Below are 16,240 nucleotides of genomic sequence, written 5' to 3'. Positions count from 1 at the left end.
ACCAACCACGATCTACTCATATGTCATCCACAGAGATAAATAAGAGCCCATTTAGTCCCACACAACAACAATGAATAGTAGGACTGTTTTTTTGAGAATGAATATAAAAAGGCCCTGAACGACTCCAACCCTTTAGCTAACTGCAAAAGAAAAAGAAGAACGAAATTAACCCTGAAAATGGAGAAGGGGATTGTGGAGAAGGGGATTGTGGAGATGAAGGATTGCAGCCTAACCTGAGGTGAAGAGGACTGCTGACCTGAAGCTCTGGAGGACTGAAGTACAAGAAGCAGGTAGAGTAAGGTTCTGTGAAATGTATATATCAATGGTTGAAACATTTCACTATCGTGTCTGTCTCACTAATTCCCCCACGTCATTCAAACTAATAATAATATGGTTGCTTTTAATTGATGTTAAGAGACTATTTGGCCATTGAGGTGTGAATGTATATTGTAGGGCTTTGAGTATTTGGGGTTTGAGGGATTGGGATATAATGTTTGCAGGGGTAAGGGTTTGGGGGTGTCTGTGGTGGGGGTTGCCATGTTGTGGTCAGCCAGCTCTCCAGCCGCAGTGCCTTAGAAAGAACAACATCCTGCTGAGAGGAGCAAACAGCGCCGGTTGGACTCACGACCACAGCCACGCAGACGGGGACATTAATGTCTGTAATAAATTCACTCGGCAGCAACAACAGCACCAAACCTCGCCGAGACAAATACAGAGTGTCTGGAGAGTCTGAGAGAGAGATGATGAAAGATGTGAGGACAGGAGGAGGAAACAGGCAGACAATTAAGTGACTGACATAAACTCACATTTGGTCTGGGGAGACGGAGAGGGAGTGGGCAAGGACAGAGTCAGCGTGTGACTGACAGACACTCCAGTATCAGAAAGTGACATAGAGACAAGAACACTTAAACACAATCCGAAGAGAGTGAGTGTGTGTTTGAGCAGCTCTGATGAAGGATGCAATTCACACTATAGATTTGAGAAAGATACAGATTTTTCTATGAAGTGTTGCAACCTGGAGTCAGGGGTAGACATAACACAGTAAATGAAAATCCGGGACCCTACAATTAGAATGATATGTTACGTTTCATATGGTAGGTATTAATTTGTGGATGTCCATCATCCATTTTGTATGATATTTCCCGAATTACAATTTGTTTTTAGTAACGATAGCTTGGTGGCTAATGCTAGCTAGATGGTTAATGTTAACTAGGGTAGGGTTTAGGGTTAGGGGTTAGGGGTTAGGGGTTAAGGGTTAAGGTTAGGGTTAAGTTTAGTGTTAAGGTTAAGGATATGGTAAGTAGCTAAAAAAGTAGTAAGTAGTTGCAAAGTTGCTAATTAGGTAAAGTTTTCCATCATGAAATTAGAACACGAAACCTTTGGGTTGCTAGATATTATTATACACTTACCGATCCATCACAATCAATTACCCTACTTTAGTTTTTGCCCCTTAAGTAACCTTCTGTCTTATGTAACCATACTAAACGAAACATATCATACTCATTTGAGTGTCCCGGGTTTATATTTATGATATTGCGTCTAATCTATGAGATCAGGCTAAGTGTTGTGTATGTCATTAGCACTTACAGAAGGAGTTTCAATATGATGACTGTCAACCTTTGCAGTATCTCCCTGTTCTATTATAGTAGAGCTGGGTAGTGCTGCTGGCTCACAGACCTGGCAGCCACACCTGTCTCTCGGGGGGCAGACTAATACCATCTCCCCATGTTGCCCACTCTGCACGAAGCAGGCTGCAGCATAGCACTGTCTGGCTCTGATGACCAACCAACCTCCACGGTCATGTTCACAGCCCTACCACACCTCACAACCACACCGCAGAGGTTACCTGTTCCTTCTGCTTGGGTAGACACCGTTTTGTTAAACTCCACTTTGGAAAGAAGTCAAAACAAAGAGAGAATTAAAAGGAGGAATATGTGAAACTACTTCATAGCTGTGAGGAATGAGGCAAAGTGGTGTGTGTGTGTGTGTGTGTGTGTGTGTGTGTGTGTGTGTGTGTGTGTGTGTGTGTGTGTGTGTGTGTGTGTGTGTGTGTGTGTGTGTGTGTGTGTGTGTGTGTGTGTGTGTGTGTGTGTGTGTGTGTGTGTGTAGTGTGAGAGAGAAAGAAATAGACAGCTAGATGTGAGGTGAATGTGTTTTTGTGTGTATGCCCCTGTGAGGTGCGTGTGTGTCCCGCTGCAGGCTATGTGCCAGGGGCATGGCTGTAACTGGATGGTCATAAGAGCCAGGGCACAGTGAACGGGGCACAGTGAACGGGGCACAATGAACGGAGCACAGGGGAGGTATTAAAAGAGCTGGTTAGACCAAACAAAATGACTGCTGATGCTATCTTGGCCGCAGTGGCCAGAGAGACTGGTCTAATGAGGAGCCCAGAGACTGCAGGGGTGAAGAGTTAACCACGTATAATCTGAGTCTCTGTTCTATGTTATCGGTTCTCTTTTCTCTCTCTCGCTCATATGCACAACAGTCTACTCTATAGAAAACACTAAATGTATTCTCAGTGTTTCTTCATGGGCATAAATAATTTGGTTATAGATGTCAATCTGCCTCCTACCAACAAGCGCTTCCTTGCCTTGTACTGAGGGAAATGCCCAGACTACACGCCCTGGTTTTGAGGTGCATTGACCTTGCAGAACATGGCAGCGTAGATTATAATGCTGTTTAAGTAATATCAAACACGTTTAGCGTGCTGATCCCTTATCACTATTTTGGAATAATTCTAATGTCAAAAAGGCGCCGACATGCACATACGAACTCCAATATTTCAGAGAAGAGACACGCTCCTATTTCCCGGAATTAATACTTTATCATCACACACAAACAAACATTTTACAAGTTGATAACGCATCTGAAATATTGTATGCAATTTAAATATGCTTTAGACCAACAACGGGACATGTTGCAGAGCTGTTGTAAAGCACAAATGGCGTGTGAAGACATTGTTAATAGCTTTCGCCGGCATTAAGTCTTGCTTGGGCTGGCGCGCTCTGAGTGGAAGGCGCTCTCTGCTGGAGAAACACAACACACACAGACGAAGCTGTTACAGTCAAGCAAGGGGACCAGCGTTGTTGAACATGCTTTCGTTTACAGCCGATTATAGGCAGTGCATTTTCAACACAGTATCCTCATCCTTACCCAAAAATGCATGTTCACACGAGAATATAGTATGATGGGGCCAAGTTAAGCAAGCGAGCGCATACCCAGGCCAGGCTATTTGGAGAGTGGGTCAATCATGCTAAACTTTAGGGGGAAGGCTGTTACTCAAATTTCAATTATGACCCTCTTAAACGTTGTACCCATGTAGCCTACCCCCGCGACCAATACAATTTGATTTGATTGGAAAAATAAGCATATGAAAGCTAAACGTGCAGTTACGGTTACATTCCGTGATTTCCAAGCAAACAGCAATATGTAAGAAATGATATTTATCGAGCTTTTTATCATTGCAGGTTGTTTCCCACGACCACGGGATCCGTTTCAGGGAGGATGAAGTTCTTCATGGATCCCACAGAGAAAACGTATGGTGCTATGGATTCATCGATACATGTAGAACGTTAGATGGATGATTGACAGGTGATGGCTATGCTTCAGTGTATGCCCAGCCCTTTGGAATGTGGAATAACAGGGTTGTAAATCATGAAGCTTTGTGTGTCTGAAGCGTAGCCTTTACAGAAACCAAATATTAACCTACATCTATTTTGAAGAATACTGCCTCGGCCTCGCAAACCCGAAAACGTAGGCTAACTATGTTGTTTAATATCACTGGAATGAATACCTTGCATTTAAGTACAAAGGCGAATCAGTCGACTTGGCCGGTGACTATTTCATCGCTGTGTGCAGTTCTAAAATGACTCTCTGTATGCCGCTGTGTAGCACCAGGCACGAGCTGCTTCTAATGAGTTGCGCACGCGCTGCTCTTTCCCTCCCTCCCGAGCTCTCTATCCCTTCAGTGAACTAACAGTAGGCCCATACAATGGGATCCCAGCACTTGTTAACGACATGGTATTAACAAATGGGTATCTTTATAGCAGCCAAACTAAATTGAGATGAGGATTGACAGGTTTGGGACTTTCGTGTCGTTTTGTTGATATGCATGCTTTTAGAATGGTGTGATTCCATTGTATTTATTTGTTGCTAACCAACCATCTCTGTCGCCTCAGAAAGTAAAGGAGCCCTAACTGTAAGAGTAGCAGCATGGTAAGTTGTTTTTTAGTTTCCAACTCGTAACCCTATTTGTATAGAGAGACTCGAGAGACGAGAAGTTTGAGAGTGTCGGTCCCTAGTGGTCGCTGTCCATGGTGCTGAAACATACTGGCTGTGACCTACGGCTATTGATTGCTCTATACGCTTACAATGGCCTCGTTTCCTCAACATAGAAGCCTACAGGATATACTATGAGTAAGTATACGGAAATATTTCCTATATCAAACATATTTAACAGTGCAATGTAATTGAGTATGCGTCATTTCTGAAGGTTGCTCTAAGTGTCGCTGTTGACTAGCTGAGGTTGAATATACTCTATACACCTCTCCTCCCACTGCTGTCGTAGTTACAGCTCAGGGTTTGCCACTAATGCAGAAAACCGTGGAAATGGTCAGATTGCGCATTCTCTTGGTTTATTTTTTGTTGTAATTTTTATCAAACCATATCTCAGCCTGTGGAATCGTTATACTTCGATCGATCTAAATATAAGGGGATTTCTTCACCGCATCCTAACGATGGGAAACAAAGGAATCTCGGTGACAGGCCTGGTCTGTGGTTTTGCTTTCTTTCTTCTACCGCTGCACTCCGCCTATGGAGACGTGAGCTATTCTTTTCCGGAGGAGATGAAACGAGGATCTGTGATTGGTAATATAGCCAAAGATCTCAGACTGGAGGCGAGGATATTGTCCGCTCGTAAGGCCCGTATTGATACCGAAGGGAACCAAAAACGGTACTGTGACATTAATCTGACTACCGGGGATTTGATTGTTGCGGAGAGAATTGACAGAGAGGGGCTTTGTGGCAAGAAGGCTTCGTGCGTATTAAACCAGGAACTTGTGTTGGAGAATCCTTTGGAGCTGCACCGTATTAGTCTTCATGTTCAAGATATTAATGATAACGCACCGCAATTTAAGAAAGAGGTGATTAAAATTGAAATAGCAGAATTATCCGACAAAGGAGCTCGCTTTTTATTAGATGAGGCTCGTGATGCGGATATAGGACAGAACACGGTTCAAAGCTATACACTTGAAGCGAATAACCATTTCATTTTGAATGTTAATACAAAAAGTGGTGGACGGAAAAATGCCGATTTAGTCTTAGACAAAGAGCTAGACCGTGAACAACAGCAGGAATTTAAATTATTACTCACATCTGTGGACGGAGGTTCTCCGCAGAGATCAGGTACTGTACTCATACACGTCACTGTACTGGATGCTAACGACAACGCCCCAGTGTTTAGCCAGGCCGTCTATAAAGCCAGTCTGCCTGAAAACTCTCCTTTAGGTACTCTTGTAATTACAGTGAGCGCCAGTGATTTAGACGAGGGACCCAATGGCGAAGTTATGTATGATTTTGACCATGTTTCAGATGAAAATAACATTGTATTTTCTCTGGATCATAAAACAGGAGAACTAAGAGTTATTGGGTCTCTGGATTATGAAGATGAGTCGTCATATGAAATGCAGATCAGCGCAAAGGACGGTTTAGGATTAGCATCTTCCTCTACGTTGATAATAGAAATCACTGATGTCAATGACAACGCCCCTGTGATATATCTACAATCTCTGACTAACCCCATGCCTGAGAACGCGTCACCTGGTACAGAGGTGGGCATCATTAACGTGCAGGATAGAGACTCTGAGAATAACCGACAGGTCCGCTGCTCCATTCAGCAAAACCTTCCCTTTAAGCTGGTGCCATCCATCAAAAACTACTATTCTCTGGTGACCACGGGCGAACTGGACCGAGAACTGGTGTCTGATTACAACATTACAATCACTGCCACCGACGAGGGCTCTCCACCTCTGTCCTCCTCTAAAAGTGTTCAGTTATCTGTAGCTGACGTCAACGACAACCCACCTGTGTTTGAGGAACAGTCCTATAAAGCCCACGTGACTGAAAATAACAAACCGGGTGTGTCTGTGTGTACCATTACTGCACGGGACCCAGACTGGAGACAGAACGGTACAGTGATTTATTCTCTCTTACCTGGTGAGGTGAACGGTGTCCCGGTGTCCTCGTTTTTATCCGTTAACGGAGACACGGGGGTGATCCACGCTGTGAGGTCGTTTGATTATGAGCAATTCAGGAGTTTTAAAGTCCACGTGGTGGCCAGAGACAACGGTTCTCCTCCGCTCAGCAGCAACGTCACGGTCAGTGTGTTCATAATGGATGTGAATGACAACTCTCCTCAGATACTATACCCTGCCCCGGAGGGGAAATCCTTCATGACTGAACTGGTCCCCAAAGCTGCGCACGGGGGCTCTCTGGTTTCCAAGGTGATAGCGGTGGACGCGGACTCCGGCCAGAACGCCTGGCTTTCCTATCATATAGTCAAATCAACTGATACGGGACTTTTCACTATTGGTCTCCACAGTGGAGAGATCAGGACACAGCGGGACATTTCTGAATCTGACAGCATGAAACAGAACCTCATTGTGTCAGTGAAAGATAACGGACAGCCCTCTCTCTCTGCCACCTGTACAATTTATTTAGTGATTTCTGATAACTTGGCTGAAGTACCAGAACTGAAAGATGTATCTTATGATGAGAGCAATTCCAAACTCACCTCTTATCTGATCATCGCGCTGGTGTCTGTTACCACCTTTTTCTTCACCTTCATCATTGTCATCCTGGCGGTGAGGTTTTGCCGCAGGAGAAAGCCCAGACTGTTGTTTGATGGAGCGGTCGCCATCCCCAGCGCGTATCTCCCTCCCAACTACGCAGAGGTGGATGGCGCTGGAACTCTCCGCAGCACATACAATTATGACGCATACCTGACGACGGGATCGCGCACAAGTGACTTCAAGTTCGTCACATCTTACAATGACAACACACTACCCGCGGACCAGACTCTGAGAAAAATTACTACAGACTTTGCTGATGATCTTGGAGATTCCGATGTGTCCCCAAAGGTAGGCCTTTACCGTTAATGGACTTGGCACCAATTAGGCTCTGTATCAGTGGCGATTTTTGCATGTATAGCTTGGTGGGGTGAGCTCTCCATTTTTTAAATTCATGCCAGCAAAGTCACTGCACAACACAACACTAAACCATACATGAATTGCACTATAATGGTGACAAAAAGGTGCCCACAAACATTTAGGGCCTACATAAAGCTGTCCCAACAGCAGAGCGTTCTTTTCAGCACCATGGAGTGAATCCTTACCACTGCTACATCAGTGGAGCCTTGTCTGGCAGCGAAAGAGTATATTCAGCCTTGTTTGCTGCGTTAAAAAAAACATACCTGATATGGCTGACTTGCTTAAATAAATTTGATTTCTACTGACAATTGAGGTGTACAAACTATGGCATAATGGAACGATGTGTGTGAATGAGGCAATCCGTCATTTCGATGAAGACATGAATGAGCGAGCTAAGACGGACGTAGTCAATTTAAGTATTTGTTCAGTGCTTTTGAAATGTACAGCGACAGAAGTCAGAACATGGGCCATTCTTACAGTATTCTCCCTGTACACCAAGTCAGAATCATAGGACAAATAAACGGGGCATGTAAACAGACAATGAAAGCTCTTACAATATTCAATGTTGACATTTCTCTAAAACAGGCTATTGCCTACATGTGCACCACCAAGTCAGATGAGGGGAAAGGGACCGAATGATTAAGGTGAGGCACAGGGCAACAAACAGCTTACTACTTAACATACACTTAGTATTACCTTCTTAGTTACACATATCTGCCTGGCATATTACATAATCCCTGGCATATTACATAATCCCTGGCATATTACATAATATATTACATAATTTATGTAGCAGCATACAATACATATTTGGACTCACAGTTGTGCTGTGCTAACTTGAACAGGTATGTGGCGCGGCAGTCCTTCTTGTAGGCACATTTTGACATAAAATGTTGTCATAAAAGTCTGGCATCCTCTGGATTTATGCTGCTTTCAAGACAACTGAGAACTCAAAAAAAAAAGAAGAAAGTTGAATCACGTCAGTGACGTCAGTGAGGATCGGGTTGGAGCTCTAGAAAGAGGCCCGAGTTACCCGACTTGGAATTGTGAGTTGGATGATTGTTCAAAACAATTTCCCAGTTCTGAGTTACCAGTTGTTTGAACGTGGCTGAGGTCATGCTGGCTTGACAGCATGGCCAATGTATTCAACCTTTTCTGTCCCATTGTGTTGCGTGTTAATGTTTATCCTTTTAAGCTTGGAGAAGAGACCATTAAAACCAGACATGGTCCACACACTTTCTCCGCCGAATAGCAGGCAGGACATAGGGATTTGTTTTTTTCAATGCTTGCAGTTAGCCACTGATATCTTCCAAACAACTCATTGTTGAATTTGCAATTTCCAACTTGTTGTGTAATGTTTATGTCTAATGGCTGATGAGCACTGATACGTTTTTATCAATAATTGATCTTCCTATGACAAGGATTGAAAAGGATTTGCCAGTAGATTGTCAACGTGAATCATGATGGTGACTGCCTGTGTAGTTTGCTAGCTAAGATTTTGAAAGTATGATGTTGACATGATCACTTCAATCAAAGCTATGGTAGATATAATGACGTAATTTTATCTGTGGCCAATGACTTTCTGCCTTCTTGGTTGGGCACTTCTAATGTAAATCTAAGGCAGCAACCAAGGGGTCTTGAACTTTCAAGCTCTCTCTGTAGATTTTGCAGTGAGGGAGTGTCCCCATGAGTGACAGAACACTGAGCCAATAATGGCGTAACTAGAGAAGATGACCAACCCCTACGCTTTGTGTTCCTCGCTGGCTGCCCCTCCACCACAGAAAGCAATGAGCTAGGCTGAAACACCTGCATTTTGGAGCAGCCTTACTCAACAAAGCGAAAAAGAGACGTTGGCTGCATTTCAAAGTGAAAATAGACAGCCCTCAGACCTAAACCCTCAACCCTTGAATTACGTTTCACATCGTCAAATCTGAGTGTACCTTAAATGTCCCTTGCCCAAGCGAGAGAGAGTGATGATCAGAGAGGCAACGTCCTTGGTGGACAGTGAGCTGAGAGGGTAAATATAACTTTCTTGGAGCCCATGTTTGTATGCAGATGTATTAACTCAATAAAAGGGATAACATTGTTTGCAAACTAAAATGTGACAAGTATTAATGAAGAAATAACATGCAAAATAGTAAAAAAAAAGTATATATATATATATATTTATACTTTTTTTATATATATATACTGTAACATTCAAAAGATTGGACACACACACCCATTCAAGGGTTTTTCTTTATTTGTACTATATCTACATTGTCGAATAATAGTGAAGACATCAAAACTATGAAATAACACATATGGAATCATGTAGTAACCAAAAAAGTGTTAAACAAATCAGAATATATTTTATATTTGAGATTCTTCAAAGTAGCCACCCTTTGCTTTGATGACAGCTTTGCACACTCTTGGCATTCTCTCAACCAGCTCCATGAGGAATGCTTTTCCAACAGTCTCGAAGGAGTTCCCACATGTGCTGAGCACTTGTTGGCTGCTTTTCCTTCACTCTGCGGTGCAACGCATCCCAAACCATCTCAATTTGGTTGAGGTCGGGTGATTGTGGAGGCCAGGTCATCTGATGTAGCCCTACATCACTCTCCTTCTTGGTCAAATAACCCTTACACAGCCTGGAGGTGTGTTTTGTGTCATTTTCCTGTTGAAAAAAAAGTGATAGTCCCACTAAGCTCAAACCAGATGGGATGGCGCATCGCTGCAGAGGGCTGTGGCAGCCAAGCTGGTTAATGCCTTGAATTCAAAATAAATCACCAACATTGTCACAAGCAAAACACCATCACACCTCCTCCTCCATGCTTCACAGTGTGAACCACAAATGCAGAAATCACACTTTCACCTCTTTGCGTTTCACAAAGACACAGGGTTGGAACCAAAAGTCTCCAATTTGGACTCATCATACCAAAGGACAGATTTCCACCAGTCTAATGTGAATTGCTCATGTTTCTTGGCCCAAACAAGTGTCTTCTTCTTAGTAGTGGTTTCTTTGCAGAAATTCAGCAATGAAGGCCTGATTCACACAGTCTCCTCTGAACAGTTTATGTCGAGATGTGTCTGTTTACTGGAGCTCTTGGAAGCATTTATTTGGGCTGCAATCTGAAGTGCAGTTAACTCTGGGTTTTCCATTCCTGTGGCAGTCCTCATGAGAGCCAGTTTCATCATGGAGCTGCAGCAGAGGTAACTCTGGGTCTTCCATTCCAGTGGCAGTCCTCATGAGAGCCAGTTTCATCAGGGAGCTTGATGGTTTTTGTGACTGCACTTGAAGAAACTTTCAAAGTTCTTGAAATGTAATGCATTAACTGACCTTCATGTCCTAAAGTAATGATGGAATATTGTTTCTCTTTGCTTATTTTCCAGCTGTTCTTGCCATAATATGGACTTGGTCTTTTACCAAATATTCTGTATGCCACGCCTACCTTGTCACAGCACAACTGATTGGCTCAAATGCATTAAGAGGGGGAAAAATCTCCAAATTAAGTTTTTAACAAGGCACGCAGGTTAATTGAAATGCATTCCAGGTGACTACCTCATGAAGCTGGTTGAGAGAATGCCAAGAGTGTGCAAAGCTGTCATCAAGGCAAAGGGTGACTACTTTGAGTAATCTCAAATATAACACATATTATGATTTGTTTAACACTTTTTTGGTTACACCATGATTCCATATGTGTTATTTCATAGTTTTGATGTCCTCACTATTATTCTACAATGTAGAAAATGGTCAAACATTAAGAAAAACCTTTGAGTGTGTAGGTGTGTCCAAACTTTTGTCTGGTACTGTATATACAGTATTTACCTTTTGGGCTAAACAGCTGGAGCTCAAAACAGGTGAGGCTTTTCCCTGAATGACGGGGCGCCGCTGCTCTGTAGCAGATTTTACACTTGTAGTCAAAGTATTTTGTGGCCACAATTTCAAAACTGTTTTTTGTGTGATTCATGATGAAAACACTGTTTCCACAGGTCTCCTAAATGTAGATTTGCATTCATTATCTGTCCCATGTTTGTATTTTCAAATATGATGTAAGTGTTTTATTTTCTGCTTTGAAACAACCCTCCTCATTTCAAGGCAGACATCCCAGATGATATTATGTTCTTTGCATTGTGTTTGGGAACGTTTGGTTTGGGACTGATAAACAAAAATCAATTCTCCCTCATAGCCTACCGCCCAGTTTTAATATTACAGAGAGCCTGATATAGCCTGGTTCTCTGCAGAACCGTTGAGTGTATGTACCCTCATAAGGCTAAAGAACAACGTGTAGAGAGCACAATGTTGAGAAAAGTACAGAACTGTATCGGAGTGTCGCTGTCCATTGTGTTGAAACGCTCGTGTTTGTTTTGTAAAACCTGTAGCGTCTATTATTTTTGATTGACAGTAGGCCTATCACTTACAGTTGAACACAGATGTTTACATACACTTAGGTTGGAGTCATTAAAACTCGTTTTTCAACCACTCCACAAATTTCTTAACAAACTATAGTTTTGGCATGTCAGTTAGGATATCTACATTGTGCATGACACAAGTAATATTTACAACAATTGTTTACAGACAGATAATTTCATTTATAATTCACTGTATCACAATTCCAGTGGGTCATACGTTTACATACACTAAGTTGACTGTGCCTTTAAACAGCTTGGAAAATTCCAGCAATTGACGTCATGGCTTTAGAAGCGTCTGATAGCTCATTTACATCATTTGAGTCAATTGGAGGTGTACCTGTGGATGTATTTCAAGGCCTACCTTCAAACGCTGTGCTCTTTGCTTGATATAATGGGAAAATCAAAAGAAATCAGCCAAGACCTCAGAAAAATAATTGTAGACCTCCACAAGTCTGGTTCATCCTTGGGAGAAATTTCCAAATGCCTGAAGGTACCACGTTCATCTGTACAAACAATAGTATGCAAGTATAAACACCATGGGACCACGCAGCTGTCATACCGCTCAGGAAGGTGACGCGCTCTGTCTTCTAGAGATAAACGTACGTTGGTGCGAAAAGTGCAAATCCATCCCAGAACAACAGCAAAGGACATTGTGAAGATGCTGGAGGAAACGGGGTCAAAAGTATCTATATCCACAGTAAAACGAGTCCTATATCGACATAACCTGAAAGGCCACTCAGCAAGGAAGAAGCCACTGCTCCAAAACCGCCATAAAAAAGCCACACTACAGTTTGCAACTGCACATGGGGACAAAGATCGTACTTTTTAGAGAAATTTCCTCTGGTCTGATGAAACAAAAATAGAACTGTTTGGCCATAATGACCATCTTTATGTTTGGAGGAAGAAGGGGGAGGCTTGCAAGCCAAAGAACACCATCCCAACCGTGAAGCACGGGGGTGGCAGCATCATGTTGTGGGGGTGCTTTGCTGCAGGAGGGACTGGTGCTCTTCACAAAATAGATTGCATCATGAGGAAAGAAAATTATGTGGATATATTGAAGCAACGTTTAAAGACATCAGTCAGGAAGTTAAAGCTTGGTCGCAAATGGGTCTTCCAAATGGACAATGACTCCAAGCATACTTCCAAAGTTGTGGCAAAATGGCTTGAGGACAACAAAGTCAAGGTAATGGAGAGGCCACAACAAAGCCCTGACCTCAATCCTAAATAAGATTTGTGGGCAGAACTGAAAAAGTGTGTACGAGCAAGGAGGCCTTCAAACCTGACTCAGTTACACCAGCTCTGTCAGGAGGAATGTGCCAAAATTCACCCAACTTATTGTGGGAAGCTTGTGGAAGGCTACCTGAAACATTTGACCCAAGTTAATCATTTTAAAGACAATTCTACAAAATACTAATTGACGGTATGTCAACTTCTGACCCACTGGGAATGTGATGAAAGAAATAAAAGCTGAAATAGATCATTCTCTCTACTATTATTCTACCATGTCACATTCTTAAAATAATGTGGTGATCCTAACTGACCTAAGACTGGGACTTTTTACTAGGATTAAATGTCAGGAATGGTGAAAAACCGAGTTTAAATATATTTGGCTAAGGTGTACTGTATGTAAACTTCCGACTTCAGCTATATCTTCCTTGACAGTTCTACTCACTGGCTCTGTGCATTTCACCAATGAGTGACAGATGAGAGACAGAAGGACCCTGCACCTCTGCAGACTTTATAGGCCTAGCTACCATTTGGTAAATAGTGGTTAATTTCAACCTGGCATATACTTTACTCGAGAGTGCGAATGGTTTTAGGGAAATGAGTGATCGTGGTTTTATGTTTATGTTTCCTGTCCCTATTTGGTTATGCCTTTCCTTATGCTAGGCATACATCATGTTTCCAATGTTCACCTACTACTTTAAAAATGTATTTAGCGCAATGTCCGCGTGTATGTGTACACTATGTGTAATTTTGGACGGGTACTCACAGTGTCGCTGTTCACTAGCGGAGGTACAGTATATGTAGCTCTTCACCCATTGCTGTTTTCATTGACAAAGCTCTGGTGCCGTTTCACTGCAGATAACGGTTGAGGTAGATGCACATATTCTTTGTTGATAATATAGGGAATTTTCATGGTTTTGTCGAATAATTTTTCATTACATCGATCTGTCTAACTGTAAGGTGGTTATTTAACGTTTTTAATCTAAGGATGGGGCACAAAGGAATCTCGGTGACAGGTCTGGTCTGCAGCGTTGTTTTCTTTCTTCTACCGCTGCACTCCGCCTATGGAGACGTGAGCTATTCTTTTCCGGAGGAGATGAAACGAGGATCTGTTATTGGAAATATAGCCAAGGACCTCGGGCTGGAGGCGAGCAGACTATCCGCTCGTAAGGCCCGTATTGATAGCGAAGGGAACCGCAAACGGTATTGTGACATTAATCTGAGTAACGGAGATTTAAATGCTGCCGAAAGGATTGACAGAGATGGGCTTTGTGGCAAGAAGGCTTCGTGCGTATTAAACCAGGAACTTATATTGGAGAATCCTTTGGAGCTGCACCGAATTACTCTTCATGTTCAAGATATTAATGACAATTCGCCACAATTTAATGATGACATGATAGATATAGAGATAAGGGAATCCGCGGAGAAAGGTTCTCGTTTTTTATTAGGAGAGGCTCATGACGCGGACATAGGGAAGAACTCGGTTCAAATATACACTCTACAAAATAATGACAAATTTGTGTTGTCCGTTGAGAGTAACAATGTTGAGCTTGTTCTAGATGAAAAGCTTGACCGTGAAGTAAAGCAGGATATTAAATTATTGCTTACAGCGATGGACGGAGGCTCTCCGCAGAGATCAGGTACTGTAGTCATACACGTCACTGTACTGGATGCTAATGATAACGCCCCAGTGTTTAACCAGGCCGTCTATAAAGCCAGTCTGCCTGAAAACTCTGCTTTAGATACTGTAGCTGTTACAGTGAGTGCTACGGATGCAGATGAGGGAGTTAATGGAGAGGTCACATATGATTTCGATCACATTTCAGATGATGATAAAAAAGTATTTTCTATAGACCGTAAGGGAGGAATAATTAAAGTTATCGGTTCTGTTGACTTTGAAGAGGTTCCGTCCTTTGAGCTGCGCGTGAAAGCGAAGGACGGTTTAGGTTTAGCATCATATGCCAAAGTGATAATAGAAATTACTGATGTTAATGACAACGCTCCTGTGATATATCTCAAATCTCTGAATAGCCCCATACCTGAGAACGCGTCACCTGGTACAGAGGTGGGCATCATTAACGTGCAGGATAGAGACTCTGAGAATAACCGGCTGGTCCGCTGCTCCATTCAGCAAAACCTTCCCTTTAAGCTGGTGCCATCCATCAAAAACTACTATTCTCTGGTGACCACGGGCGAACTGGACCGAGAACTGATGTCTGATTACAACATTACTATCACTGCCACCGACGAGGGCTCTCCACCTCTGTCCTCCTCTAAAAGTGTTCAGTTATCTGTAGCTGACGTCAACGACAACCCACCTGTGTTTGAGGAACAGTCCTATAAAGCCCACGTGACTGAAAATAACAAACCTGGCTCTTCCTTATGTTCCGTTACTGCACGGGACCCAGACTGGAGACAGAACGGGACAGTGATTTATTCTCTCTTACCTGGTGAGGTGAACAGTGTTCCTGTGTCCTCGTTTTTTTCCGTTAATGGAGAAACGGGGGTGATCCACGCTGTGAGGTCGTTTGATTATGAACAGTTCAGGAGTTTTAAAGTCCACGTGGTGGCCAGAGACAACGGTTCTCCTCCGCTCAGCAGCAACGTCACAGTTAGTGTGTTCATAACGGATGTGAATGACAACTCTCCTCAGATACTGTACCCCGCCCCGGAGGGGATGTCCTTCATGACCGAGCTGGTCCCCAAAGCTGCGCACGGGGGCTCTCTGGTTTCAAAGGTGATAGCGGTGGACGCAGACTCCGGTCAGAACGCCTGGCTGTCCTATCATACAGTCAAATCCACTGATCCGGGACTTTTCACTATTGGTCTCCACAGCGGAGAGATCAGGACACAGCGGGACATTTCTGAATCTGACAGCATGAAACAGAACCTCATTGTGTCAGTGAAAGATAACGGACAGCCCTCCCTCTCTGCCACCTGTACTATGTATTTAGTGATTTCTGATAACTTGGCTGAAGTGCCAGAACTGAAAGATGTCTCTTATGATGAAAACAATTCCAAACTCAGCTCTTATCTGATCATCGCGCTGGTGTCCGTCTCCACCTTTTTCCTCACCTTCATTATTGTCATCCTGGCCGTGAGGTTTTGCCGCAGGAGAAAGCCTAGACTGTTGTTTGACGGAGCGGTCGCCATCCCCAGTGCGTATCTCCCTCCCAACTACGCAGAGGTGGATGGCGCAGGAACTGTCCGCAGCACTTACAATTATGACGCATACCTGACGACGGGTTCGCGAACAAGTGACTTCAAGTTCCTCACATCGTACAACGAAAACACACTGCCTGCGGACCAGACTCTGAGAAAAACTCCAACCGACTTTTCTGAAGATCTTGACGAGTCGGAAGGGTCCCCAGAGGTAGGCTTTTAATGCAAATAATAACATAACGGAAATGTTTTTT

At 43.2% G+C, this 16,240-nt stretch overlaps 1 protein-coding gene across 1 annotated transcript; it reads left to right on the top strand.

Annotated features, from left to right (window-relative positions):
- Window positions 1–4,599: 4,599 nt before the first annotated feature.
- Window positions 4,600–16,209, top strand: LOC118372113 (protocadherin gamma-A11-like). The gene is made up of 2 exons (XM_035757878.2): window positions 4,600–6,286; window positions 15,348–16,209. Exons 1-2 carry the CDS (start codon window positions 4,737–4,739, stop codon window positions 16,207–16,209), a joined length of 2,412 nt encoding a protein of 803 aa, XP_035613771.2. The 5' UTR covers window positions 4,600–4,736.
- The last annotated feature ends 31 nt before the right edge of the window (window positions 16,210–16,240 follow it).

The sequence above is a fragment of the Oncorhynchus keta genome, chromosome 30 (assembly GCF_023373465.1).
Source record: "Oncorhynchus keta strain PuntledgeMale-10-30-2019 chromosome 30, Oket_V2, whole genome shotgun sequence".
In the NCBI taxonomy this organism is placed as follows: domain Eukaryota; kingdom Metazoa; phylum Chordata; class Actinopteri; order Salmoniformes; family Salmonidae; genus Oncorhynchus; species Oncorhynchus keta.
Note: the sequence above shows the minus strand (reverse complement) of the source record. Positions and strands in the feature narration are given on the sequence as shown.